Raw genomic sequence first — 27,776 nt, 5'->3', positions numbered from 1 at the left:
TCATTGACCCTTGTTGAGTTCCAAGGTGCAGTCCTTTCTCCTCCTACCCATGGCTGGCCCATGGATGTGAGAGTTGTACTGTCCACACTCTCTCCTAAACCTTTCTAAAGCTCAGGGTGGCAAAAGTACTTACATGGCCAGAGTTACTGAATATTCTCCAGTTATGCTCTGTACTAACCTTGGCGATTAAGAGAGCAACATAGAGCTTGGTGATATGATAGTTCTTCAAAGATCATGAGCAAAATTTCTGTCATATTGGTTTCCATATTGATTCTTTATACCATGTCCATTAATAACTTTAAATCACAATACAATATGATAAGGTTTGAAATTATTTCCTTGCAACTGCTGGAACACCTATTACTATGTCTTCTAAAAGTCATCGTGATTAAGCTTCAGGTGTAGCTGTTTTTCCAGAGGAAGGTGTTTCCATGGAAATGTGAATAGACTAAAGATCACGCCAATGACATTACATATTATAACAAGTATACTTATCAGATTCAGAATCTGGTTCATTATCACTGACAAGTCATGAAATCTGTTGTTCTGCCGCAGCAGTACAGTAGCATATACTAAAAAAACTATAAGTTACAATAAGAAAGATAAAAAAAAGTAGTGCAAAGAATCTACATAATGAGGTAGTGTTCATGAGTTTTGGACTGTAAAGATGCAGTTAGCTATCTTATTGTATATTATTACAAAAACTATTACCTATCTCACGTATTCCCCTTTCATCGGCAGTTGAATGGAGGATTCTTCATTATTACTGTGTGGAAACTGGTTAATAAGTTTTCAAGTATTAATCCTGAATATGGCTGGTTGAAGAAAATCAGGTGAGAATATCTGGTACATGAGATGGTGACTTACATGGTTTTCACGTGCATCCAGGCATTTCCTGTTATTTAGGACCATACAAATGGGTTGACAATTTAAATATTTAAATTCTTTCTTCCACAATTTACTTGAAGCTGTTAGTGTTCACAGATCTTGCTCATCTGATTTAGGACCCACTCACTAATAGCTGAACTTTCCTCAAACTTGTAAAAACCAAAAGGATAAAAGCATCAAGTAAGATAGATTGCCTGAAGGCTGCAGGTAGAACAGCTGACTCCAGGCTTGTGGGTTAGCCAGTAAATGAAAGGGCAAGCATATGATTCACCCAGTCATAATTACTGTACCAATTATACTGTAAATCGAGGTCATTGGATGTGTGTTCATGGATTGGCTTTCTCTGGTTACTGTTTTGGTACGAGAAGTACAGAGCTTTGCATTATTCAGTTTGAAATCATGAACCAAAATTACTTAGTAAGTACCAACATAAAAATTTCCTTCTTTTCAGTAAATCATCTGGATTCTGGGTGCCACAAGCCACACCTAGATTTATTGATTGCCTTCTTTATCTGTTGCAGTCTCTGTAATGAAGGCTTCAAAGTTTTGTTGGATGCAAAATTCAAGAAATTAGCCCAGTGATCACAAATAATTTTAAAGAGCTGCCAGAAGCGGGGCAGGGGAACGTTTATATTGCATCTGTAAACTGTACATAGGAAAGAATTAGATGTTGCCTTACATTCAGTTCCCTCATACCTCTTATTTTAGGATCTTTACCTTCACTGCTGTTGCTCAGCTCTGCCTCCTGGGATGTGTATGGATATCTGGCATGTTATACTTCGACAAGAAAGGGATTGTTATGGCCTACATCTTCACTGTGTTCAACAGTTTCCAGGGAATGTTCATCTTCATCCTGCATTGCCTCCTTCATAAACAGGCAAGTACCCCTCACTTAGAGGGGAGAGTCATCCTCTGCCAAGAGTGTTCCCTTCTCCATGTCATCACTTTGTAATTCTCATTGTCAAGTGTATGGGAAAAAATGTACAAATTCCTCATCGTATTGTCTTACAGGTGAGGGATGAATATACGAAATTCTTCCTTGGTGTTTGCTCTCTGAAGAAAACTTCAAAGTACTCTGAGTTTTCAACCTCTACTACACAGGTATGATCACAATGTTTCATGCTGTGTTCAACACGGGGCGGGGTGGTGCTATAGGAGTAACCAATCAGCCATCCTTAATATACAGCAAAAACTAAAGACAGTGTATTGTGTACTTCCGATCTGCAGATGTTAAAGCTAATATCAGCAACAAAGTTTATGAAGTTTTGTTAAAAAATTTCACTATTGTCATTCAGGGAAAAAAATCTGCTGACCTTATCTGATCTGGCTACAATCTCTCAAATCTAGTTAACTCCTAATTGCTATCTGAATTTGTGGGCAATTAAGGATAGACAATAGACAATAGACAATAGGTGCAGGAGTAGGCCATTCGGCCCCTCGAGCCAACACCGCCATTCAATGTGATCATGTATCCAGTTCCTGCCTTATCCCCATTACCTTTGATTCCGCTATCTTTAAGAGCTCTATCCATCCAGAGACTTGGCCTCCACTGCTTTCTGGAGCAGAGCATTCCACATATCCACCACTCTCTGGGTGAAAAAGTTTTTCCTCAACTCCGTTCTAAATGGCCTACCCCTTATTCTTAAACTGTGGCCTCTGGTTCTGAACTCACCCATCAGTGAGAACATGCTTCCTGCCTCCAGTGTGTCCAATCTCTTAATAATCTTACATGTTTCAATCAGATCCCCACTCATCCTTCTAATTTCCAGTGTATACAAGCCCAGTTGCTCCAATCTTTCAACATGTGACAGTCCCGCCATCCCGGGAATTAACCTTGTGAACCTATGGTTCACATAGGGATGGACAATAACACCATAATATTCCCAGCAACACCACATCCTGTGAATGGATCTACATGGAAATATAGATATGCTTTGCAATGCTTTAAGAACAGCATCTATAGATTACCTTCTCCACAAGAGAATTCCAAATTCCCACCACACTCTCTGCCTTCATTGGACAACTTTATTAATTTTACCCACAAGAAGGGTGTGACTAGATCTTGTGCCGAATCTCACATTCCCAAATTGCAGGAACACTTTGCCCAGTTATTTTGTAACTTTAATTAAGCCAATCCAGCTTCCTAAATTTCAAACTATACAACCCTATCTTCTGTAATTTTTCTGTCATTTGTTAACTAATTGTGCACTGCCTATCCCTACTGCTGATCACCAGGTTACAACAGGATTCATTCCTCAGAACTGTTCATAGCACAAACTGTATGTAAGTCAGAAATGAACAAAAGTTATGGGAGAGAATCAGAGGAGCAGCAGTGGTGGAAGAGTTAGCAAGCACAGGAAGATGAACTAAGTATTTTCACTGCTCCAGGCTCTGTTCACCTCCACTCAGCCCCTGGCTGTTTTGGCTTGGGGGTGGGAGGGAGGATCAGTGTCATGTGGCAATGTTGCGGTCCCCATTCCCACCCAAAGGAAGGTTCCTACAGCCTCGCAGCAACTGATCTATCTGCATTCCTTCCACTGTTCTACCAAAGGATCACTTGTATAGATGTCCATAAGTCAGGACATTTGTACCTGGGAGGATCAGTATTTTCTTCCTAAACTGTGGTGCTCAAACATTTGCCAGTAATCCAGGTGTAATTCTGAAATATAGTCACTGTTGCTAAATTGGAACTACAAAGACATTTTATGTGCATCAAATTCCCACAAATAGTGAAAAGAGAGAAAACAGATAGTCCAAGTTTGTAAGAATAATTGAAAGATGAATGAGTTCAATGTCCCAGCATTTATTAATTGCCTCATTGTGAAATATGTATGCCATAAGGTCATAAATTTGTAGACTTATCATCTACTCTAGACTTGAGCATAATATTTAGAGTGCAACACTGCAAGAGGCTGTCTTGTAGGCAAGGTGTCAAAATGAGACCAAGCCCCATAGAAGTTCAAAGCTCAAGGTAAATTTATTATCAAAATACATATGTGTCACCACATACAACCCTTAGATTCATTTTCGCGTGGCATAATAAATGCATAATAGAATAATAATCATATTAGAATCAATGAATGACCACACCGACTTGAGTGTTCAACTGGTGTACAAAAGATAACAATCTGCAAATAGATAAAGAAAGAAATAATAATAAGTAAATAAATAAGGAACATATATCAAGAACATGGGATGAAGAGATTGAAAGTGAGTCCATAGGTTGTCATGGTGTAAGTGAAGTCACAAGCCTGATTCAAGAGCCTTTGGTTCAAGAGCCTGATAGCTGAGGGTTATTAACTGTTTGTGAGCCTGCTTGTGTCAGTCCTGAGGCTCCTAAACCTCTTGATGGCAGCAGTGAGGAGAGCATGAACTGGGTTGTTGGGTTCCTGATGACGGATGCTGCTTTCCCGTGACAGTGTTTTGTACAGATGTGGTCAATGTTGGGGAGGGGTTTACACGTGATGGACTGGGCTCTACCCACTACTTTTTGGAGGATCTTCCATTCAAGGGCATTGTTGTTTCCAAACTAGGCTGTGACGCAGCCAGTCAATGCACTCTTCACCACACATCTATAATGGTTTGGCAAAGTTTTAGATGTCATGCCAAATTTTCTCAAATTTCTAAGGAGGCAGACTCTGCCATTTTTGTTTGTAATTACACTTATGAGTTGGGCCCAGGACAAGTCAGCCGAAATTATAACACCAAGGAATTAAAAGTTGCTGACTTTCTCTACCTCTGATCCTGTGAGAACTGGCTCATGGGCCTCTGTTTTCTTCCTGCTTAAGTCAATAATCAGCTGACATTGAGTAAAAGCTTGTTGTTGTAGTGCCACTCAGTCACATTTTCAATGTCATTCTTATATACTGATTTGTCACCACCTTTAATTTGGCCTACAACAGCATACTTGAATATGGCATTGGAGCTGTGCTTAGCCACACAGTCATAAGCGTAAAGCAAACAGAGCAGAGGGCTAAGCACTGTGGTGAACACACCTATGCTGATGGAGATTGTGGAGGAGATGTTGTTGCCAATCCAAACTGACTGAGGTCTGCAGGTGAGGAAATCAAGGATCTAATTGCACAAAGAGGGATTGAGGCCAAGAAGATCACAAAACACTATTTCAAGGAGGATCACAGGTCAGGGGACCAGCAATTATCCTTCAACCAGCATCATTAAAAAATAATCCTGGCCATTATTGTTTGTGGATGCTCTCTGTGCACCAATTCACTGCCACTTCCCCTACAAACCACAAGCAAATAGGAACACAAGTAGGGCATTCAGGCCCCCAAGTGTTTCCCACCATTCAATTTGATCCCAGTTGATCTATGCTGGCCTCAACTCTTCCTTGTGCCAGTCACCCATAACCATCAATTTCTTGACCTTTCAAATATTCATCTATCTCCCCCTTCAATTTTCTGATAATTTGGCCTTTACATACTCTAATTCTTATGGGCAAAGAATTCCACAGGTTGACCACCCTTTAAGGAAAGAGGTTTTTCCACACCTCGGGTTAAACCCCTTATTCTGTTGCTATATCCCCCTGCTTTTCAACTCCCCCTCTAGGGAGAACATCTCAGCATCTTCCCTGAGGATCTTAGCTGTTTGAATGAGGTCACCCCTCTTTCTTCCAAACTCCAAGAATACAAAGCCAACCATCAAGCCACTCTGGATAGGACTTCCCAGGAATTAGCTCAGTCACTGTCCAAAGATACTATACATTTTTCTCAGTAAAGGGGCTGAAGTATAGTGCAATATTCGAAGGCATGGACTCAGAAACACTATGACTGAAATAAAACCTCTATATTCTTCAACCTCAACCCCCTTGCAGTAAAGATAGTAAACATGATTGCTTACCATCTTAATTGACTTCTTGGAGCAGTCTACTGACATTTTGCTCTACATGCTCTGGAATACCTCGATCCCTCTGAACCCATTTCCAGTCTCTCTTGATTTAGATAATAATCCAACTTTTGATTCCTCTTACTGAAGTGTGTGACCTCACACTTCCCTACATTCAGTCTATTTGCTGGATTTTTACATGGTCATTCAATATCCTGCTTCATGATCATAAACTTCTAAAGTATTGCACTGGCTGTGAGGTATTTGGGAAATACTGAGTTCATGGAAGATACTTCATATAAGCCACAGCTTTCTTTCACTAGCAAAGCAACTGTTTACAATAAAAATTACACAATTATATTGAGCAATACATTCTGGGTTTGCATGATGGATTTGCGAATGAGAAACTCTGTGTGTAAACTTTATGCCCCAGAAGCTGAGTGAGGTGTTCAATACACATGAGATTTCAGTGAGAGGCACAGGAATAATCATATTTGTGTGCTTGGATTACAGAGGTTGGAAACAGTGCCAGAATAAGGAGTGAAGGCCTGTAGCTGTTCCCATTAAATGGACTGTTCGTACCTTCACCTGTCCTTAACTGGAATATTACCATTTGTATCTGCCAGTCAAGAGAACTTTATTCCTCCAGATTAATTATTGAAAGTTTGATCTTTCAGCATTGATGAGCAACACATTCTCCTGTGACTATTGAATATGTGGGGTCACCATTGCCATACACCACCACATCTGCACCAAACCACCCTCATCCTCTACTAAATCCCAACGACTAAGTTCGTTGCTCACCTGTTCTCTCAGGTTGCCTCAGTTAATTTCATACTGTTCCACCGGTGTCTCTGCCCTTTCCATCACTCTACCCTCTGCCTCTTCCACTGCTGCCCATACTCTCGCTCTCACACCTTCCTGCATTCTTCCCCACACACTCCCCTCATGACCTCCTCATGCTCCTCGACACTCTCCTGCCCTCTCCCTTGCACACTACCCTTAATACTTCCCCACACATTCCCCTATATACACCAACTCACATTCCCTCTAATGCTCCCCCACACCCTCCTCCCATATAAACCTGAACTATCTTCTCTTTCATTCACTATCATACATCTCCACCACAGATCCACCCCACACGCTCACACCCACAGATTGTGCACATGGCTACCATATGTAGCACTCACACAATCCTCACCCACTGCATCACACATTCTCCCCAAATATCCCTCGAGAATTGAGATGCCTCCTGACAGCCCGACAGGTTTATATTAGTTCTCTTCAGCTTGTAAGCTGAGTTGTGCAGTTGCTATCAGGGCTCATACAGCGTACTTCGTGTGTTCGAATATTACCCAAACTGGCATGTATAGGACAGACTGTGTGTTGAATTTCAGCTCCTGACAGTCTCATCTGTTTTCTTACAGAGCCTAAAAATCACACACGAGACAGGGATGTGAATGACAGGATGTGAGCCTGCAGCTGCTTACAAAGCGCAAGAGAGCACAGGAGCAGCATCGCACTGACTTACTTTGCTTGGCACTGTCATCGGAGAATGCCCCATCACTGTCGCCATCTTTCTCTTTCTTACCTCCATCGCACTGTAGAAATTTGTACAAACTTCAGAAAGGGAAAACTTTGCTGTCTGAGAGTTTGGTTGTTTCAGCTCTCTGTTTCAAATCACCTTACCTGTAACTTGAGTTCATCAGGTTCCTAAAATAGGACTAGACTGTACAATAACGTGTGCAACAATACCAGTCTGATTCCTGGGGAAAGCAAGGAATTCCCTTACATTTCAAGCACTATCACGGGCAGATCTGATGAAGCTCTCTTTGAATTTAAGTTCAGTGAATGTCTAACTGGTGATGTTTGGACAGAGGTTGGAAAGGTGTCACAACTTCAGGAACAGCCACGAGAAGGTGAGGAAGGAAAGGATTGGCACTCAGCTGGTATTGGAAGGAGTTTGCATTGGTAAAGAATTCCTGTGGATGTGTGGGATATTTTGTGTTGAGTTATTGTTCAATAGTCAAGCACGCTTCATCCACTATCCAACCACACCTTGCTCTGACCCTTGAGTGTCTGCTAACCTATTTAAACCAGTTCATATAAAAACAGCTCCTCATTTGGCTTTTGGATGCTACTGCTTTGGTGACACAATATTATGACCATCATAGCCAGTCATAATGGGGGACTTTCAAGAGCCAGCAAAAACACATTGCAGATTCACACTGACGATGCCATCCCCTGACTGGCTCTGGTATGTCTGAGTTTCTGTTTAACAGATGATGTTTGCAGTGTCTAACAAGAGTGACAATGGGTTAAATCCGACAGGAATATTCTGGCTCTTGCCACCACTAGGCAAGAAACCAGAGTTGGCCCAGATTAGGATGGAGTAGAAATTCCTCAGCAGCAAAAGACAACAAGGTCTCCACTGCCAGTTAGAAGCAGCTGCTGCATAGGAACAACATCTCCTCCTGATTCCTCATGTCAGCATCAGAAAGCAGATCACTGGGGCAATAATTTGCAACTATCCTCTCAGGCATATTGAATATGCACAGAGTAGTTCACAAAGGGATTTCCCATCATCACATTCTCAAAGACAGCTGGGGATTGAACACTGAATTTTGGGCTTGCCCGAGGCTGATTAATGAAACAGCAGCCAAAAGTGAAACATGGACATGGTTCATGTCTCCCCTTGGCCCAAGTTTGATAGTAACTGCTGCAGATGAGACAAATGCTGTTCACTCTGTTCAAGAAGCAGGATGGTATGCTGGTAAATCTGTTTGTACTCTATTATATAGTACACTGAGTGTGGAAATAAATAACTTCTGAAAAATGCAATGCTTTGATTTAATAAAAATATGAAATTATCTGCAGTTCCTGTTAATATGTTTATTTTCAAAGGTTCTTAAGTGCTTCTAATAACTGAGCAAATAACTGAGGGTGGAATTGAAATTAAAACTAATTTTAATCAAACTAGATCTAAAATCTCTCCCTTCCTAATTGCCAAGGATATCTCATGGCCACTTTTAGCCCCCCTATCTTGATTGGTGCTTGTAAAGTAATAAGTTCTATATAGACAGGATGGATTATCAAAATCTTTTCCACAAGATGAAAGAATCTGGAAATAAAGGGCATGGATATAAGGTGATGGGATGAAAGTTTAAGGAGACCTGAGGAGTAGGTTTTGCCACACAAAGGTAGTGGTGATCTATAAGACCGTAAGATATAGGAGCAGAAGCAGGCCATTCAGCCTATTGAGACTGCCACGACATTCAATCATGGGCTGATCTAATTCTTCCAGTCATCCCCACTCCCCTGCCTTCTCCCCATATCCTTTGATGCCCTGGCCAAAAAGAACCTATCTATCTCTGCCTTCAATTCACCCAATAACTTGGCCTCCACAGCCGCTCGTGGCAACAAATTCCACAGATTTACCACCCTCTCACTGAAGTAATTTCTCTGCATCTCTGTTCTAAATGGGCATCCTTCAATCCTGAATTTGTGCAGTCTTGTCCTAGACTCCCTTACCATGGGAAATAACTTTGCCACATCTAATCTTTTAACATTTGGAATGTTTCAATGAGATCCCCCCCTCATTCTCCTGAACTCCATGGAATACAGTCCAAGAGCTGCCGAACATTTCTCATATGGTAACCCTTTCATTCCTGGAATCATTCTCGTGAATCTTCTCTGAACCCTCTCCAATGTCAGTATATCCTTTCTAAAATAAGGAGCCCAAAACTTCGCATAATACTCCAAGTGTGGTCTCACAAGTGCCTTATAGAGCTTCAACATCACATTCCTGTTGTTATATTCTATACCTCTAGAAATGAATGCCAACTTTGCATTTGTCTTCTGCACCACCAACACAAACTGGAGGTTAACCTTCAGGATGTCCTGCACAAGGACTTTAGATCTCTACATTTTGACTTCTCTCCACATCTAAATAATAGTCTGCCTACTTATATCTTCCACCAAGGTTTATGACCATACACTTTCCAACATTGTATTTCATTTGCCACTTTGCCCATTCCCCTAAACTATCTAAGTATGTCTGTGGGCTCTCTGTTTCCTCAACACTACCTGCTGCTCCAGTTATCTTTGTATTATCAGCAAATTTAGCCACAAATCCATTGATCCCATACTCCAAATCATTGATGTACATTATAAAAAGCAGCAGTCCCAACACCGACCCCTGTGGAACTCCACTGGTAACTGTCAGCCAACCAGAATCAGATCCCTTTATTCCCACTCTCTGTTTTCTGCCAATCAGCCAATGCCCTAACCATGCTAGTAACTTCCCTGTAATTCCATGGGCTTTTATCTTGATAAGCAGCCTCATGTGTGGCACCTTGTCAAAGGCCTTCTGAAAATCCAAGTACAGCACATCTACTGCATCTCCTTTGTCTACCCTGTTTGTAATTTTCTCCAAGGATTACAGTAGGTTAGTCGGGCAGGATTTTTCTTTCAGGAAACCATGCTGGCTTTGACCTATTTTCTCAAGTGCCTCCAGGTAGTTCGTAATCTCATCTCTAATAATCGATTCCAACTACATCCCAACCAGTGATGTCTGGCTAACAGGTCTATAGTTTCCTTCCTACTACCTCCTACACCTTCTTAAATAGCAGAGTAACATCTGAAAATCAGGTACAATGCCAGAATCTATCGATTCTTGAAAGATCATTGTTAATACCTACTTAACCTCTCCAGCTGCTTCCTTCAGAACCCAGTGGTGCATTCCATCACGTCCAGGAGATTACTTCACCCTCAGGCCGCTAAGCTTCCTGAGCACCTTCTCAGTCATAATATTCACTGCACATAATTCACTTCCCTGAAGCTCTTGAATGTCCAGTATACTGCAGGTGTCTTCCACTGTGAAGACTGATGCAAAATAGGCATTCAATTCCTTTGCCATCTCTGCGTCTCTCATTACAATATCTCCAGCATCATTTTCTATTGGTCCTATATCTACCCTCAACTCTCTTTTACCCTTTATATACTTAAAAAAGGTTTTAGTATCTTCTTTGATATTAGTCACAAACTTCTTTTCATAATTCATCTTTTCCTTCCTAATGACCTTCCTATTTTCCTTCTGCAAGTTTTTAAAAGCCCCCCAACCCTCTATCTTCCCATTAGCTCTGGCTTCCTTGTATACCCTGTCTTTTCCTTTTATTTTGGCTCTGACTTCACTTGTCAGCCACGGTAGTGTCCTTCTTCTATTTGAAAATGTCTTCTTCTTTGGAATATATCTATCTTGCACTTTCTCCATTTTTCACAGAAACTCCAACCATTGCTGCTCTGCTGTCCTTCCTGCTAGAGTCCCTTTCCAGTCAACTTTGGTCAGTATCCCTCTCATGCCATTGTAATTTCCTTTATTCCACTAAAATACCAACACATTGGAATACAGTTTCTCCTTCTCAAATTTTCGAGTGAGCACGATCATATTGTGATCACTGTTCCCTAAGGTTTCCTTAACCTTATCACTGCCAGATCATTGCACATCTAGAATGAGCTGCCAAAGTAGGTGGTGGAAGCAGGTACAATTACAATGTTTAAAGGGCATCTGGAAGGTTCTTAGATAGGATTGGAGTGATAGATATGGATCTAATGCAGGTAATTGATGATGAAAGGCATTGATCATATGGATAGTCAGAAGCTTTTTCCCAGGCCTTGCCTTATTTGCCTGATGCCGGCCCCCTAGGCCTGAGTCGACGTAGTAGTAGTTTTTCTCAGGGTTGAAATGGCTAACACGAGAGGGCACAATTTTAAGGTGCTTGGAAATAGGTACAGAGGAGTTGTTAGGGCTAAGTTGTTTTTTTTTTTCTTTTTTTTACACAGAGAGTAGAGAGTGCGTGGAATGGGCTGCTGGCAACGGTGGTGGAGGGGAATACGATAGGGTCTTTTAAGAGACTCCTGGATAGGTACATGGAGCTTAGAAAATAGTGGGCTATGGGTAGCACTAGGTAATTTCTAAAGTAAGTTCAGCACAGCATTGTGGACCAAAAGGCCTGTATTGTGCCGTAGATTTTCTAGGTTTTCTATGTTTTAAGTAGGGTCCATGTACTGTAGATCATAGTTGGTATGAAAGAGATGGGCTGAAAGGACCATGGTTCTGTGCTGTAGAATTCTATGATCTACAGTGCTAGTTGAAAGATAATTATTAGCCTGACAACAGGAGCTCCATGCTTTTTATTAACTAAGTACCACACAATTATTAACTTGAGTAGCAAATAATTTCAGGCCTTGTTTGATGGACACTGATAAAATATATTATCATCGAACACCTTACGACAGAAGCAGCATTCACACATCTGATGAAAGGTATAATCGTGGTCAATTCAAGCAACCAACACCACCTACTGCTCCTTGCCTTCATGCATCATGATGATACTGCAGTTTCGCAAATTAAACAAACTAGACAGTGGTTCTATGATTTGAAATAGTGTCCATCATTACACTGTTTGGCCATCAACACTCTCCCAGGCAGATCCTTCCCAAGTCCAGTCAGCCATTGCTTGTCCAGACCATTCTATATGTAATGGAGCATCATTATTGAGTGACAAACCCATTTAATAATTTTCAGCAAAGAATGAGAAGAGATACATGGAGTAAATATTCTGAACATTAGCAGAAATCCTGCTTTATTTGAAAGCTACTTAACCATAGAAAGAGACGAGACTAACAAGGTACATTTAACAGGTATTTATGGAACTCAAGGTTATAGCTTTGTTCACTATAGCAGTTCTAAAGAGTAGTAGCAATAATAATAGAATATATAATCAAATCCTTATGTATTTTAAAATGAAAAATATTAAAATCAACATTTCTCATATTTAAGTCTAATCTATGTTAATTAGCTATGCAAATGAAAGCACAAAGGTGATTATTAAATGTCTGTATTTATATCATTAATAACTACTTGCTTTCAACCCAAAAATAGTGCTATGCAACATCACAATTTGGGTTTGGCTGCGCAATTTTAAATTGTTACAGGAGGTCCAAACAGTTTGATACATCAGAATATAACTACCAACTCAAGATCTTCGGAGTGGTGGGAGAAGTGCCTTGCACTCCTTCATTTTCCTGATATTCCTTTGTACTAGCCAGTTTATACCATAGGGTAATAATGGGCATTGATGTTGAGTTTGAGCTAAACCTGCATTGTGTTGTCTCTGCATCTGTAGGGGATACAACATAATAGCTCGAATGGATTCCTGTGGTTCTGTAAACCTCCATGGTTCTGCAAATTGCATTATGTAGAATCGTTTGGAACTGCTGGACATTGCAATGTCATTAAAGAATATTTTCAGATTAACTAATATTGTAATATCAAGTAAATGGCAGTTAATTTGTGCACAACAGAACAACGTGGTAAACAAAAATCAAATCTTGATTGCCCAGTTGGTTCACCTTTGCACATATCAGGGGACCACTCTCATTTATCTGAGTCTCTGGGTTAAAGTCAGAAGATCTTATCTACAATAATGTTGGGGTAGAAATGGTTGGTGGTGGAGCAAAGGAAGGTACAGGTTTTGATAAAGAAGGCTTGTTAGGGTTATATAAAGACAGATGGGATGGGACAGGATAGAATGGAAATCAAAAAGTTAATCTAACAAAGTAGGACCATGGTTTGTGTAAGGTTAGGATGAGTTATGGAGGCTGCAAGTGTTTAGGTTTAAGACAGTATTATATGTGTCAATAAAGTAATATTGGAGATACTCTTCTGGCGGACAGCAAAGATAATGTACATGTGAGAGGAAAGCTTAGTTTGTGTACAGGATGACTGCTGTGTAGTGGAGGGTTGAGCTTGGGTAGGGGAGGTTAGAATTGAGGCGGGTAATGATTAGGGAGGGTTAGTTCAAAGAATTTGCCTCTATCATGATTTTGCCTGCATTGAAGGGGATGACAGAAGGGAGTACAGATGACCAGGTAGCCGTGACTATCAGTCAAAGACTAATTATTTCCTACAGAGTTAAACTGTTCGTATGGCAGTTGATGTTAAAGAGAAGACTGAAGAGACCAGAGTTAAAAGCAGACACAGTAGAGAGTGAGAACGGCTGAATGACCCAAGCTCTGTGTAAGTGTAGTGAAGTTGCAACAGCTCGAGATACAAGGTTAAAATGGGAAGGGTAGTTACATCAAAGCAAGAAGCCAAAGAGAACTTCAGATTCTCAGCTGTAAGTAACGACGTTTGTAGTTGATTTGAAATTGTTGGACTCTTGTGAATTCTGCAAGCCCTGAAATGAAATGAAAAGGAAAATTTATTAAAGGGCTGACTCTGCCTTCTATGAACCTTGATTTGTTCACAACAAAATAGTTCACATGACATTAGGAGCTGATAGTATCATAAAATATTTGTTGGGTCATTTGAAGACCGAAACATTCCCAGCTGTGATGTATACTGCTGAGTGGAAGAATGTTAGAGATATCTGTCTCTGAGCAAAGCCACTGGATGACAATTTACCAACTTGCTGCAGAGGACAGTGCAAAGAAGAGGCAGTAATGGACCAGAAAGGGGGTGAGAGGGCTGTGAAATGAAGATGAATGTCTCCACTAGCAATAGTGGTCTTTCTGGAGTTTAGTCTGTGCTCCCAGTGTGGTCAATGTCCCAGGAGCTTCACAGAACATCCCAGCAGAACACAGATCAATCACAAGAATACTGTTCCTCCATTAGCATGAAGGTTTTACACGTCCAGAACAAGTCTTTCTGTCACAATGAGCGGGGGCTTTGGGAGCAAGGGTGGACCCAAATGCAAGACAAATCTTGTGAGGTTACGTAGATTTAGTTTATTGTTCGATACCATGAGAGCTAGGCAGGAGCAGGAGTAGCGAACTGGACAAGGACCGAGACTACGACCAGCCTGGGACCAAGGGTCTGGGCTAGGACTCGGGATCAGCTCCCAGAACTAGAGGAGACTTGAAGAGGCTAGGGTATGGACTCCGAGCCAGAGATTGGGCAAGGAACTGGTACCTGGGTCTTGCCTCTGGCTCGAACCCCAGAACCAGGCAAGGACATGACATGCGCTAGGGAGAGGAGGAACATGGGAACACACAGCCTTGGTCTCGGGGAGCAGGTACATGGAACCATGGACACATACACAGAACACAGAGTCGGGACCCCTCCTTGGGTGCAGGACATAGGGCTGGGACTCATGACCCTCCGTGGGGCAATGGCAAGACGGCCTGACCTACCCCACAGAGGTGAGGACAAGACACGACAAGACATGACTCCCCGCGGGGCAACGGCAAAATGGCCTGACTTACCCCATGGAGGCGAGGACCAGACAAGACAAGACCAACACGAATGAACACCAGACAGTACCTATCTAGCTCCGGTGATGGAACTAGACCGAAGTGCAGGCGGGGGCTGCAGACAAGGGCTAGAGGCGAGAGGGGCAAAGAAGGGATTCAGACAAGGGGGTAGGACAGGAATCACAGACTGCCAGGGCCAGGACTAGACTCAGAACTGGGAAGCTGCCAGGGCCAGGACTTGACATGGTACTTGGATGCCGCCGGAGCCAGGACATGGTGCTTGGAACCTCCGGGTAGTGCCGAGCTCTTGACTCGGCCCGGGAACAGTAGACAGCGGCTCTTGATTCTCTCTGGCGGGTTAACTGACGGACCCACCTTGATGAGGAAACTTTGCAGGCTTGCTTCAGCGCGATAAATGGGCAGGGTTGCTCCGGTGAGGAAAGGCGAATTACCGACACTCGCTTCGGGCGGAGACAAGGCTTGCTCCGGCCAGATGACATTGGCACGCCATGTCTTTGCAGACACTCCCGCACTGAAGGGCTGAAAGCCGGAGACTATAAACTACCAGTTCAGCCGAGTGTTAATTGCCTCTAATCACCAAAGTCGAGGGATACGGGAAAACAGGGAATCAACGGTCCGGATCATAACATAAACAAGCTAAATTTAAAGGGACCCCGATCCGGACCATGGCACTTTCTGCCTCGTATACACCTCATTTTTCTGCCAAAATGCAAAACCCTCTAAACATTGGCCCTCCACCCTAGCTTCGCTCCCTCTCCCCTTCACTGACCTACTGACTGCAGTATCTACAAATGTATTACTGGTGTCCACAGCCCTCACCTTCCAGTTGGTGCCCTTCCTGGTGTCGACACTCATGCCTGTTGAGATGTTGCTAAGACGGTTCCATAACTCTGTGCGAACCTGTTGAGAGAAGGCAAGAAATTAAAAAGTGTAGATGCTAAAAGGTCTCAATACAGCCAATATCAATTCTCTCTGGAGTATTGGACTCACATTCCATAAATATAACTTTGGTCTTCACTCCACCACTTTCCCAACACTCAGGTTGCCATCCCTTCCAGCGCCTTCACACGTTGGTTCCATGTCAGTATGAATTACCCTTCCCTGGACATCATAAGACCATAAGATATAGGAGCAGAATTAGGCTATTTGGCCCATCAGATCTGCTCCACTATTTCATCACGGCTGATTCATTTTGCCTCTCAGCCCCAATCTCTTTCCTTCTCCCTGTATCTCTTCATGCCCTGACCAATCAAGATTCTATTAGCCTCTGCAGCTCCACAGCTGCCTATGGCAATGAATTCCACAAATTCACCACTCTCTGACTAAAAGAATTCCACCTCATTCCTGCTCTAAAAGAATGCCCCTCTAGTCTTAGACACTCACACCATTGGAAGCATCCTCTCCAAATAGACTCTATCAAGGCCTTTTACCATTCGATAGGTTTTAATTAGATTACCCCTCATTCTTCTGAATTCCAGTGAATACGAGAATACCTAGTGAATCAGAAGTGGAGAGAGTGAGCAGTTTCAAGTTTCTGGATATTAAGATCTCTGAGGATCTAACCTGGTCCCAACATAACAATGCAGTTATAAAGAAGGTAAAAAAGCGGATACATGTCAGTAGAAATTTGAAGAAATTTGGTATGTCAACAAATACACTCAAAAACTTCCATAGATGTACTGTGGAGAGCCTGTCAGAATGCTGCATCACTGTCTGGTATGGGGGGGGGGGTGTCTTCACAGGACCAAAAGAAGCTGCAGAGGGTTGTAAATTTAGTCAGCTCAATCTTGTGTACTAGCCTACAAAATACCCAGGACAGCTTCAAGGAGCAGTGTCTCAGAAAGGCAGTGTCCATCATTAAGGACCTCCAGCACCCAGGGCATACCCTTTTCTCACTGTTAGGAGGTACAGAAGCCTGAAGGCACACACTCAGTGATTCAGGGACAGCTTCTTCCCCTCTGCCATCCGAATCTCAAATAGACATTGAACCCTTGGACATTGCCTCAGCTTTTTAAATATATAGCATTTCTGTTTTTGCACAATTTTTAATCTATTCAATATACATATAGTGTAATTGATTTAGTTATTGATTTATTTATTATTATATTCTGTTATTTTCCTTCTATATTATGTATTGCATTGAACTGTTGCTGCTAAGTTAGGAAATTTAATGTCACATGCCGATGATATTAAACCTGACTCTGAATACAGGCTCAGAGCCATTAAACGCTCTTCATGACAAGCCATTTATTTCTAGAATCATTTTCATGAATTTCCTTCAAACTCTCTCCAGTTTTTTATATATATCCTTTGTAAGATAAGGGGCCCAAAACTGGTCAATTAATCATTAGGGAATCCTGCACAAGGACTCCAAAGTCCCATTGCACCTTGGTTTTTTGTATTCCGTCTCCATTTAGAATATAGTCAACCCTTTCATTTCTTCTACCAAAGTGTATGACCATACACTTACCGATACTGTATTCCATTGGCCACTTCTTTGCCCATTCTCCTAATGTGTCAAAACCCTTCTGTAGCCTCCCTATTTCCTCAAAACTATTTGTCCCCCCCACCTATCTCTATATTGTCTGCAAACTTTGCAACAAAGTCATCAAGTCCATCATCCAAATCATTGACATACAATGTAAAAAGCATCGATCCCAACACAGTACTTTGTGGAACACCATGTGTCACTGACAGCCAACTAGAAAAGGCTCCCTTTATTCCCAGTCTTTTCCTCCTGCCAATCATCCACTGCTTTATCCATGCTAGAATCCTTCCTGTAATACCATGCTTGTTAAGTAGTCTCATGTGTGCCTTCTGAAAATCCAAGTACACAACATTAACTGATTCTTCTGCTTGTTATTTCTGCAAAGAATTCAAAAGATTTGTCAGGCGAAATTTTCTTTTGAGGAAAATTTTGAGGATTCTCTTGTCAATTGCCTCCAAGTATCCTAAAACCATATTCCTAACAATTGACTCTAACACATCTTCCCAACCAGTGAGGGCAGAATAAATGACCAGAAGTTTCCTTTCTTCTGCTTCTGTCTCTTCTTGAAGAGTGGGGTGACATTTGCAAATCTCCAGTCTTCTGGAACCCTTCCAAATAACGTAATTTCTGAAAGAACATTACTAACACCTCCACAATCGCTTCAGCCATCTATTTCTGAATCCTGGGGTGTAAACCATCTAGGTGACAATGTGACTTACCTACCTTCAGAACTTCCTGTTTCCCAAGAAACTTCTCTTGTCATGTTAACATCACACATTTCATGACCCCTGACACCTGGAACTTCCACCATACTGCTAGTGTCTTCCACAGTAAAGGTTGATGCAAAATACTTATTCAGTTCATCCGCCATTTCCTTGTCACCCTCCACTACTGTTTTCCAGCATCGTTTTCCAGTGGTCTGATATCCATGTTTTTGCCTTTCTCTTATACTTTCTGTATCTGAAAAAAACTTTTGGTATCCTCTTTAATATTATTGGTTAGCATACTTTCGTATTCCACCTTTACCTTCTTAATGACTTTTTTAGTTGCCTTCTGTTGGTATCTAAAGGCTTCCTAATCCTCTAACCCCATTAATTGTTGCTCTATTATATGCTCTTTCTTTAGCTTTTACTTTGGCTTTGACTTTTATTGTTAGTCATCGATGTGTCATCTTGCCTTTAGAATACTTTTCCTCCTTGGTATGTATATATCCCATGCCTTCCGAATTGCTTCCAGAAATTTCATTGCTCCTCTGCCAGTGTTCTTCTCCAATGAGTTCTAGCCAACTCCTCTCTCATGCCTTGGTAATTTCCTTCACTCCACTGTAATACTGATACATCTGATTTTAGCTTCCTCTTCTCAAGTTTCAGGGTGAATTTGACCCTATTATGATCACTTTCCCCAAAGGGTTCTTTTACCTTAAGCTCTCTGATCAACTGCAGTTCATTACACAACACCCAGTCCAGAATAGCTGATCCTCTGGTGAATAGCTCAACCACGAGCTGCTCTAAAAAGCCATCTCATAAGCATTCTAGATATTCCTCCTCTTGGAATTCCAAACCAAACTGATTTTTCCAATTTACCGGATTAACAAAAATGCATGCGAGGATATAGGACCCCTCAGGTTCAGGTGTAACCCTTCTCTTATTCCTTCCCCAGAAGAGATCCAGTCGATCTATAAATCTGAACTCCTGCCCCCTGCACCAGTTCCTCAGCCACGTATTCACCTGTCAAATCGCCCTTTTCATACCCCTACAGGCAGCAATTCAGAGATTACCACTCTGGAGGTTCTGTTTCTCAGCTTTCTACCTTGCTTCCTAAAACCCCTCTTTCGGACATCCTCACCTTGTCTACTCATGTCGTTGGTGCCAAGGCTTCTATATATACCAAGACTTCTGGATGCTCAGCCGTGCCCTTGAGAATGTCACGGACCTGATCTGAGACTAAGCAAACTCCTATCGACACTGCAGTCCTCTTCATCTCTTTGCTCTTCTAAGCTGCAGCACCAGACTGTGGTCCCACCCTCCCCTCCCCTCAGTAGATTGTTCCACCTTAATAGTATCTAAAGTTGTACACTTATTATTGAGGGAAGCAGACACAGGTGTACTCTGCACTGGTTGTGTGTTTCCCCTTCTTCTCTTGACTATCACCCAGTTACCCATTTCCTCCATCTTAGTTGTAACTACCAACCTGTAGCTCCTGTCTATCGCCTCCTCATTCACTGGTATGAGTTGAAGATCATTAAGCTGCAGCTCTAGTTCCTTAATATATTCACTCAGGAGCTGTACCTGCTGCAGATGTGCTTACCTCAGAAATCTCCCAGACTTCCAACATCCCACACAGAGTAGAAAATACTACCATTCTCACTATACTATGAACTAATGGATGCGGAATGAACAAATAAGAACAAAGAGCGTAACTTATTAGACAATCTACCTCAACGAAGCGTGATCTTTCCAAAACCTGATGAGCCACAGACACTTTAAAGACTGGCACACTCAAAAGAATAGCTACTCCTCTTGCAGTTGAATTGTTCTTATTGGCCTTGACTAATGAATCCCCTTTTTGGATTGGTTGCTCCTCAACTCAGAGAAATTGCCGCAAAACTGCCTTTAAAATCTCAGGTGTTGGCCTGATCAAAAAGCAGCTCCTTTTCATCTTTCATTTCCAAGGGGCATGGTACTTAGCTTGGAATGTAGGCAAGCAGTGAGCTATTTTAGTAACCTAACAGAAACATCTCTAACCATCTACAATCTTCTGTACAATGAAATCTATTTTCATCCCAGTCCAAGTGACCAACCCTTTTTGCTATGTGAATATAACCCAGGTTAATTAAACCCAAAGATAGTTGGATGCATCAGCAAGGGAGATGAGGTTGAGTACAGGTCTACGGTAGGAAACTCTGTCACATGGTGTGAGCAGAATTATTTGCAGCTTAATGTGAAAAAGACTAAGGAGCTGGTGGTAGACCTGAGGAGAGCTAAGGTACTGGTGACCCCTGTTTCCATCCAGGTGGTCAGTGTGGACATGGTAGAGGATTACAGATACCTGGGGATACGAATTGACAATAAATTGGACTGGTCAAAGAACACTGAGGCTGTCTACAAGAAGGGTCAGAGCCGTCTCTATTTCCTGAGGAGACTGAGGTCCTTTAACATCTGCCGGACGATGCTGAAGATGTTCTATGAGTCTGTGGTGGCCAGTGCTATCATGTTTGCTGTTGTGTGCTGGGGCAGCAGGCTGAGGGTAGCAGACACCAACAGAATCAACAAACTCATTCGTAAGGCCAGTGATGTTATAGGGATGGAACTGCACTCTCTCACGGTGGTGTCAGAAAAGAGGATGCTGTCTAAGTTGCATGCCATCTTGGTCAATGTCTCCCATCTACTACATAATGTACTGGGTGGGCACAGGAGTACATTCAGCCAGAGACTCATTCCTCCGAGATGCAGCACAGAGCATCATAGGAAGTTATTCCTGCCTGTGGCCATCAAATTTTACAACTCCTCTCTTGGAGGGTCAGACACCCTGAGCCAATAGGCTGGTCCTGGACTTATTTCCTGGCATTATTTACATATTACTATTTAACTATTTATGGTTCTATTACTATTTATTATTTATGGTGCAACTGCAACGAAAACCAATTTCCCCCAGGATCAATAAAGTATGACTATGACTAATGTTAGAAAGTTCTACAGCAGAGAGATGAAAACGAAGTTTACAGATTTTAAAAAAATTTGGGAAAAAGCACAATGTGAGGGTGGGTCGGGCTGGACACAGCCACAGACAAGGAGAGAAACGCAGCAACAATTACAAGCTGAAGACATAATGTGTTAAGATTGGAATTAATAGCGAGTTCCTTTACCCTACTAACTTGAATACCTCAGGATGAAACCCCTGGAGGAGAGACAACAGCGATAAAAGATTTATTGATGCTACGGCTATAATACACAGCAGCTTTAACGAGACAATATCAGCAGAGACGAGTGTCCAAAATCCCTACTGTGTAGTCGGTAATTAGTTCTGCAAACTCATACCACGGCATTTGGTCAAGTTGTTGTACAAGTTTGTGAATTGACTTTCTGTGGATGATCAACTATTTCATCCAATGAACCAAGAAAAAAGATGGTGAACCACCCAAGATGACAAACCAGCTCTGGACGAAATGTGTAATGATGCAGAGGATTTAATATGGTTAGATGTACAAGCTTATTTTCATTCGAAGAATCCAAATTTGATTTTCTGCAAGAACTGCGTATATATAATATTTGAATTTGAATTTAAATGTTGCTATACTGACAAGGAACTGAAACTGAAGTTAACTATAATCCTGAGAATAGGAATTATATTTGGTTTTCTAACTAACTAGGGATAGGTAAAAAGGAAAGTTTAGTCTGTAAACTTTTAAATTGGGAATAACACTAGATCTAACTAGTTCGAGAGATTAGAATATTAAAAGGATTTCACTGATTCAAATTAAAAAGGAATTTGTTGTGATTTGATATCTAAGATTTGGAACCTAAACAGAATGTTAGAATTTTGAAATGTTCTTGCTCATAAATATTTTGTACATAGTTTTTTTTTCTTATAACCAAAACTTATCTCCAGAAGTATGTGGTTTCTATTCACTGCCTCCTTCTAATACCTGGATTCTTCTAATGGCCAACTAGCACCTAGTGTAATTTGATTTTCTCAAAGAGTGTGGTGACTAGTCACACACGATAAGACGGGTGCTGTACAAGTGTTACATAAACAACCCCATTGCCTTTACTATCCACAAAGTTGTTACTAACTCCTAACCTTAGAATTTTCACCATGGGTTGAGTGTTAAATATTGCCTGCGACAGTGGACAACTTTTCATCTTTTTTTCATGCACTTTGTGACTCCTTTAAAGCATGGCACTGCACTCCGTCAGCCAAGGGTGTATTCAAGATGATGAAGTGGAACCTGTAATGATGACCATCTGTCTCAGAGACAACAATGTCATCAGTGCGCTGTTGTGGGCTGCATCAAAAGTGGTGGTGAATCAGCATACAGGAGGGAGATTGGAAATTTGGCTCAGTGGTGTAATAACAACATCCTCTCACTAAGTGTTAATAAGACCAAGAAACTGACTGTAGACCAGAAGAGGGAAACAAGAGCCAGTCTGTGAGCCAGTATTCAGAGGATCAGTAACTTTAAATTCCTGGGTGTCATTATCTCAGAGGACCTGTCCTGGACGCATCATATAAATATATTTGCAAAGCATGACAGTGCTTCTACTTCCTCAGGAGTCTGCAAAGATCTGGCATGTCATCAAAAACCTTGGCAAACTTCTATCGGTGTGTCTTGGAAAGATTGCTGACTAACTGCATTATGGTCTGGTATGGGAACATCAATGCCTTTGAGTGGAAAATCCTACAAAAGGTAGTGGATTCAGCTAGTACATCACTGGTAAAACCCTCTCAACCACTGAGCATGTCTACATGAAATGTTGCCGTGTAAAGCAGCATCTATCATCAAAGATCCTCACCACTCAGGTCATGCTCTTTTCTCACTACTGCCATCAGGTAGAAGGTAGAAGTACCTCAGGACTGGCACCATCAGGTTCAAGAACAGTTACTACCCCTCAGCCATCAGGCTCTTGAACGAAGGTGGATAACTACAGTCATTCTGTTTCTGGTGCTCTGACAACCAGTGCTTTCACTTTAAGGATTCTGTCTTTTTATTGCATCCTCATTATTTATTGCTTTTTGTTTATACTTGCATTTGCATAGCTTGCTGTTCACTCATCCTGCTTACAGTTACTGTTCAATGGATTTGCTAAGTATGTCCGGAGGAAGAAGAATCTCAGATTTGTATGTGTTGACATGTATGTACTCAGATAATAAATTTTACTTTGAAGTTTGGAGCTGGGGTTGTCATCTTTATTATAAGTGTTCCATCTTCCATCCATGTGTCAGATTGATACAGCACAGATAAAGACCGTTCAGCCCATCCTGTCCATGCCAATCACCATATCTGTTCATACAAATTCCACTTGGCTGCATTAATACCATTTCCCTCTATGCCCTATATCTTTCAGATGCCTCTTAAATGTTGTCCCTAGCCCATCCACCTCTGCTAGAGACCAGCTACTCTGTGTAAAACACTTCCATCGCAGATCCCCTTTAAACTACCTCCCTATCCCTTTAAAAATTTAGCTGCCTCTACCAAGGGAAATAGTTTCTAGCTATCTTCCCTATCTAGGCCTCTCATCATTTTATATACCAGCTCCTAATGACACTGTAGACATTTTAGGAATATGTGTCTTTCCCCAGCACCATTGTCAGTGATCCTGCTCCTGGACTCAGAGTCATAAAACACTACAGAACAGAAACAGGCCTTTTGGCCCAACTATTCTGTGTCAAACCATTGGTCTGCCTCGTCCCATTGAGCTGTCCCCAGACCATAACCCTCCACATCCCTCCCTTCCAATGTCCCTATCCACATTTCTTATGAATATTAAAATCAAACTCACATCCACCAATTGTGCCGGCAGCTTGTTACACTCTCAGCACCCTTAAACATTTCACCTTTCACCCATAACCCATGATTTCTAGTTGTAGTATCACCCAACCTAATTGGAAAAAGCCTGCTTTATTTTACCTCATCTATATCACTCATGATTTTATGTATCTCTCTTTCAAATCTCTCCTCAATCTTGTATGTTCAAGGGAATAAAGTGCTAACCTATGCAAACTTTCTCTCTAACTCCTTATAAATTTTCTCTGCACTCTTTCAATCTTATTTACATCTTTCTAGTAGGTAGGCAACCAAAACTGCACACAATACTTGAAATTAGGCCTCACCAATGTCTTATACAATTTTGACATAACATCCCAAATCCTGTGCTCAATACATTGATTTATAAAGGCCAATCTTTCAAAACCTCTCTTTATAACCATCTCTACCTGGGATGCCACTTTCAAGGAATTTTGGATCTGTATGCTTAGATCCCTCTGTTCTAGGGCACTCCTCAGTGCCCTACCATTCACAATTTAAGACCTACCCTGGTTGGTCCTCGCAAAGTGCAACATCTTACACTGGTCTGCACTAAATTCCATCTTCCATTTGTCCAGCTGGGGAGGAGCAAGGAAAGATGGCACGAGAGGTTTTAGTAGACCCAGGAGACTTCTTCCAGACCATTTGCAAAACAGATTATTTTTCTTTTCCTATGTCTTTCTTTTCATTTCAAGGTAACTGGGATCTACAGTCAGAGTCAGTAATCTACAGCTCAAACTACGATTCTCCGCTAACAGTGGGTTTTTGCACTGGGGTGCAGCCTGGCCGTTTGAAATCTCCAGAAGCAGCTAGGAATATTCTTGCACCTCATGGAGGCAGCCCTGAGGCCGACCTGATTTCTCACCGATTTTGCTGACTGAAGCATCAAGACAGCATCAAGACATCATGGTGATGCTGTGGGAAGAATCTATCCCTCTCTCTCTCTCTCTCTATGGAGGGTGAGAGCCTGATGGTCCCTGAGCTGAGAGGCTTGGCGAAGCAACATCGAAGATTTTCACTGGTCTCCCACTCTTATTATTGCAGGATCCATCTCTCTCTCCCTTGGTGGTGAGAGAAAGCCTGTCTGAGATACTAAAGTGCTGGGTTATGGACTGTAGCTTTGATGGACTCTTGAAATCTTAAAATTCAGCTACAGATTGGCATCTGTTGTCAGCCCCCAACCAACACATATTCCACTCTCCCCTCCTACTCCCCCCTCTCACAGTCTCCCACCCTGCTCTCATGACTACACCCCTTCCCCACACGAAACCACCACGGTGGGCTTCACAGCTGAACAGGTGAGAAGACAGCTGAAACGTCTCAACCCAAGCAAGACTGCTGGACCGGATGGTGTCAGTACCAGGGTGCTCAAGGCCTGTGCTCCTCAGCTATGTGGAGTACTTCACCATGTATTCAACCTGAGCCTGAGGCCCCGGAGGGTTCCTGTGCTGTGAAAGACATCCTGCCTTGTCCCTGTGCCGAAGACGCCACGCCCTAGCGGCGTCAATGACTACAGACCAGTTCCATTGACCTCCCACATCATGAAGAACCTGGAAAGACTTGTTCTGGAGCTGCTCCGGCCTATGGTTAGACCACACTTAGATCCCCTCCAGTTCGCCTACCAGCCCGACTAGGAGTTGAGGGTGCCTTCGTCTACCTACTGAACCGTGTCTATGCCCACCTGGACAAGCCAGCGAGCACTGTAAGGGTCATGTTTTTTGACTTCTCCAGTGCGTTCAACACCATCCGCCCTGCTCTGCTGGGGGAGAAGCTGACAGCGATGCAGGTGGCTGCTTTCCTGGTGTCATGGATTCTTGATTACCTGACTGGCAGACCACAGTACGTGTGCTCGCAACACTGTGTGTCCGACAGAGTGATCAGCAGCACTGGGGCTCCACAGGGGACTGTCTTGTCTCCCTTTCTCTTCACCATTTACACCTCGGACTTCAACTACTGCACAGAGTCTTGTCATCTTCAGAAGTTTTCTAATGACTCTGCCATAGTTGGATGCATCAGCAAGGGAGATGAGGCTGAGTACAGGGCTACGGTAGGAAACTTTGTCACATGGTGTAAGCAGAATTATCTGCAGCTTAATGTGAAAAAGACTAAGGAGCTGGTGGTAGACCTGAGGAGAGCTAAGGCACCGGTGACCCCTGTTTCCATCCAGGGGGTCAGTGTGGACATGGTGGAGGATTATAAATACCTGGGGATTCAAATTGACAATAAACTGGAATGGTCAAAGAACACTAAGGCTGTCTACAAGAAGGGTCAGAGCCATCTCTATTTCCTGAGGAGACTGAGGTCCTTTAACATCTGTCGGACGATGCTGAGGATGTTCTACGAGTCTGTGGTGGCCAGTGCTATCATGTTTGCTGTTGTGTGCTGGGGCAGCAGGCTGAGGGTAGCAGACAAAAACAGAATCAACAAACTCATTCGTAAGGCCAGTGATGTTGTAGGGATGGAACTGGACTTTCTGACGGTGGTGTCTGAAAAGAGGATGCTGTCCAAGTTGCATGCCATGTTGGACAATGTCTCTCATCCATTACATAATGTACTGGGTGGGCACAGGAGTACATTCAGCCAGGGACTCATTCCTCCGAGATGCAACACAGAGCGTCATAGGAAGTCATTCCTGCCTGTGGCCATCAAACTTTACAACTCCTCCCTTGGAGGGTCAGACACCCTGCACCAATAGGCTGGTCCTGGACTTATTTCCTGGCATAATTTACATATTACTATTTAATTATTTATTGTTTTATTACTATTTAATTATTTATGGTCCAACTGTAGTGAAAACCAGTTTCCGCCAGGATCAATAAAGTATGACTATGAATATGACTATGAAATATGATGTTGTGGCCATCTCTGAAACTTGGCTACCATTGAGAGCTGAACGTCCAAGGATACACGATGTTTCGGAAAGATAGGTTAACAGGCAGAGGGCGTGGTGTGGCTCTGTGTATAAGAAATAATATTAAATCATTGGGAAGAGATGACATAGGATTGGAAGGTATAGAGTCTCTATGGGTTGAGTTAAGAAATGGCAAGGTTAAAAGGACCCTAATGGCAGTTATATACAGGCCTCCAAACAGCAGCTGGGATGTGGATTACAAATTACGACAGGAGATAGAAAAGGCATGTCAGAAGGGGAAGGTCATGATAATCGTTGAGGATTTGAACATGAAAGTGGATTGGGAAAACCAGCAACACACATCAAAGTTGCTGGTGAACGCAGCATCTCTAGGAAGAGGTACAGTTGATGTTTCGGGCTGAGACCCTTCGTCAGGACCCTTCAGCTGCAACTTTGATGTGTGTTGCTTGAATTTCCAGCATCTGCAGATTTCCTCGTGTTTGGGAAAACCAGGTCAGTACTGGATCACAAGAGAGAATTTGTAGAATGTCTAAGGGATGGCTTTTTAGAACAGCTTGTTGTTGTGCATTGATCCGGAGGTGATAAGAGAGCTTAAGGTTAAGGAACCCTTAGTGATCACAATACGATCGAGTTCACATTGAAATTTGAGAGGGAAAAAATAAAATCAAATGTGTCAGTATTTCAGTGGAATAAAGGAAATTACAATTGCACAGTGGAAGACATCTGCAGTATACTGGACATTCAAGAGTGTCAGGGATGTGAAGATTGTGCAGTGAAAATTACGACTGAGAAGGTGCTCAGGAAGCTTAATAATCTGAGGGTGGATAAATCTCCAGGACCTGATGGAATGAACCCTTGGGTTCTGAAGGAGGTAGCGAGAGAGATTG

General features: G+C 42.3%; 2 protein-coding genes across 2 annotated transcripts in view; one reads left to right on the top strand and one right to left on the bottom strand.

Annotated features, from left to right (window-relative positions):
- The window catches only part of LOC134339490 (adhesion G protein-coupled receptor E2-like), a 137,944-nt gene extending 129,344 nt beyond the window's left edge, over window positions 1-8,600 (top strand). Inside the window, exons 16-19 of the mRNA XM_063036045.1 lie at window positions 742-833; window positions 1,597-1,765; window positions 1,900-1,989; window positions 7,158-8,600. Of these exons, the coding sequence (XP_062892115.1) occupies window positions 742-833; window positions 1,597-1,765; window positions 1,900-1,989; window positions 7,158-7,190 (384 nt within the window). The 3' untranslated portion in view covers window positions 7,191-8,600. The remainder of the gene's footprint in view (window positions 1-741; window positions 834-1,596; window positions 1,766-1,899; window positions 1,990-7,157) is intronic.
- A 4,224-nt stretch (window positions 8,601-12,824) lies between these two features.
- Window positions 12,825-27,776, bottom strand: part of LOC134339366 (adhesion G protein-coupled receptor E5-like) — a 137,129-nt gene continuing 122,177 nt past the window's right edge. The window contains exons 18-19 of the mRNA XM_063035806.1: window positions 15,826-15,906; window positions 12,825-13,970 (exon numbers count right to left, since the gene is read on the bottom strand). Of these exons, the coding sequence (XP_062891876.1) occupies window positions 13,905-13,970; window positions 15,826-15,906 (147 nt within the window). The 3' untranslated portion in view covers window positions 12,825-13,904. The remainder of the gene's footprint in view (window positions 13,971-15,825; window positions 15,907-27,776) is intronic.

Source organism: Mobula hypostoma, chromosome 29 (assembly GCF_963921235.1).
Source record: "Mobula hypostoma chromosome 29, sMobHyp1.1, whole genome shotgun sequence".
Taxonomy (NCBI): Eukaryota; Metazoa; Chordata; class Chondrichthyes; order Myliobatiformes; family Myliobatidae; genus Mobula; species Mobula hypostoma.
Note: the sequence above shows the minus strand (reverse complement) of the source record. Positions and strands in the feature narration are given on the sequence as shown.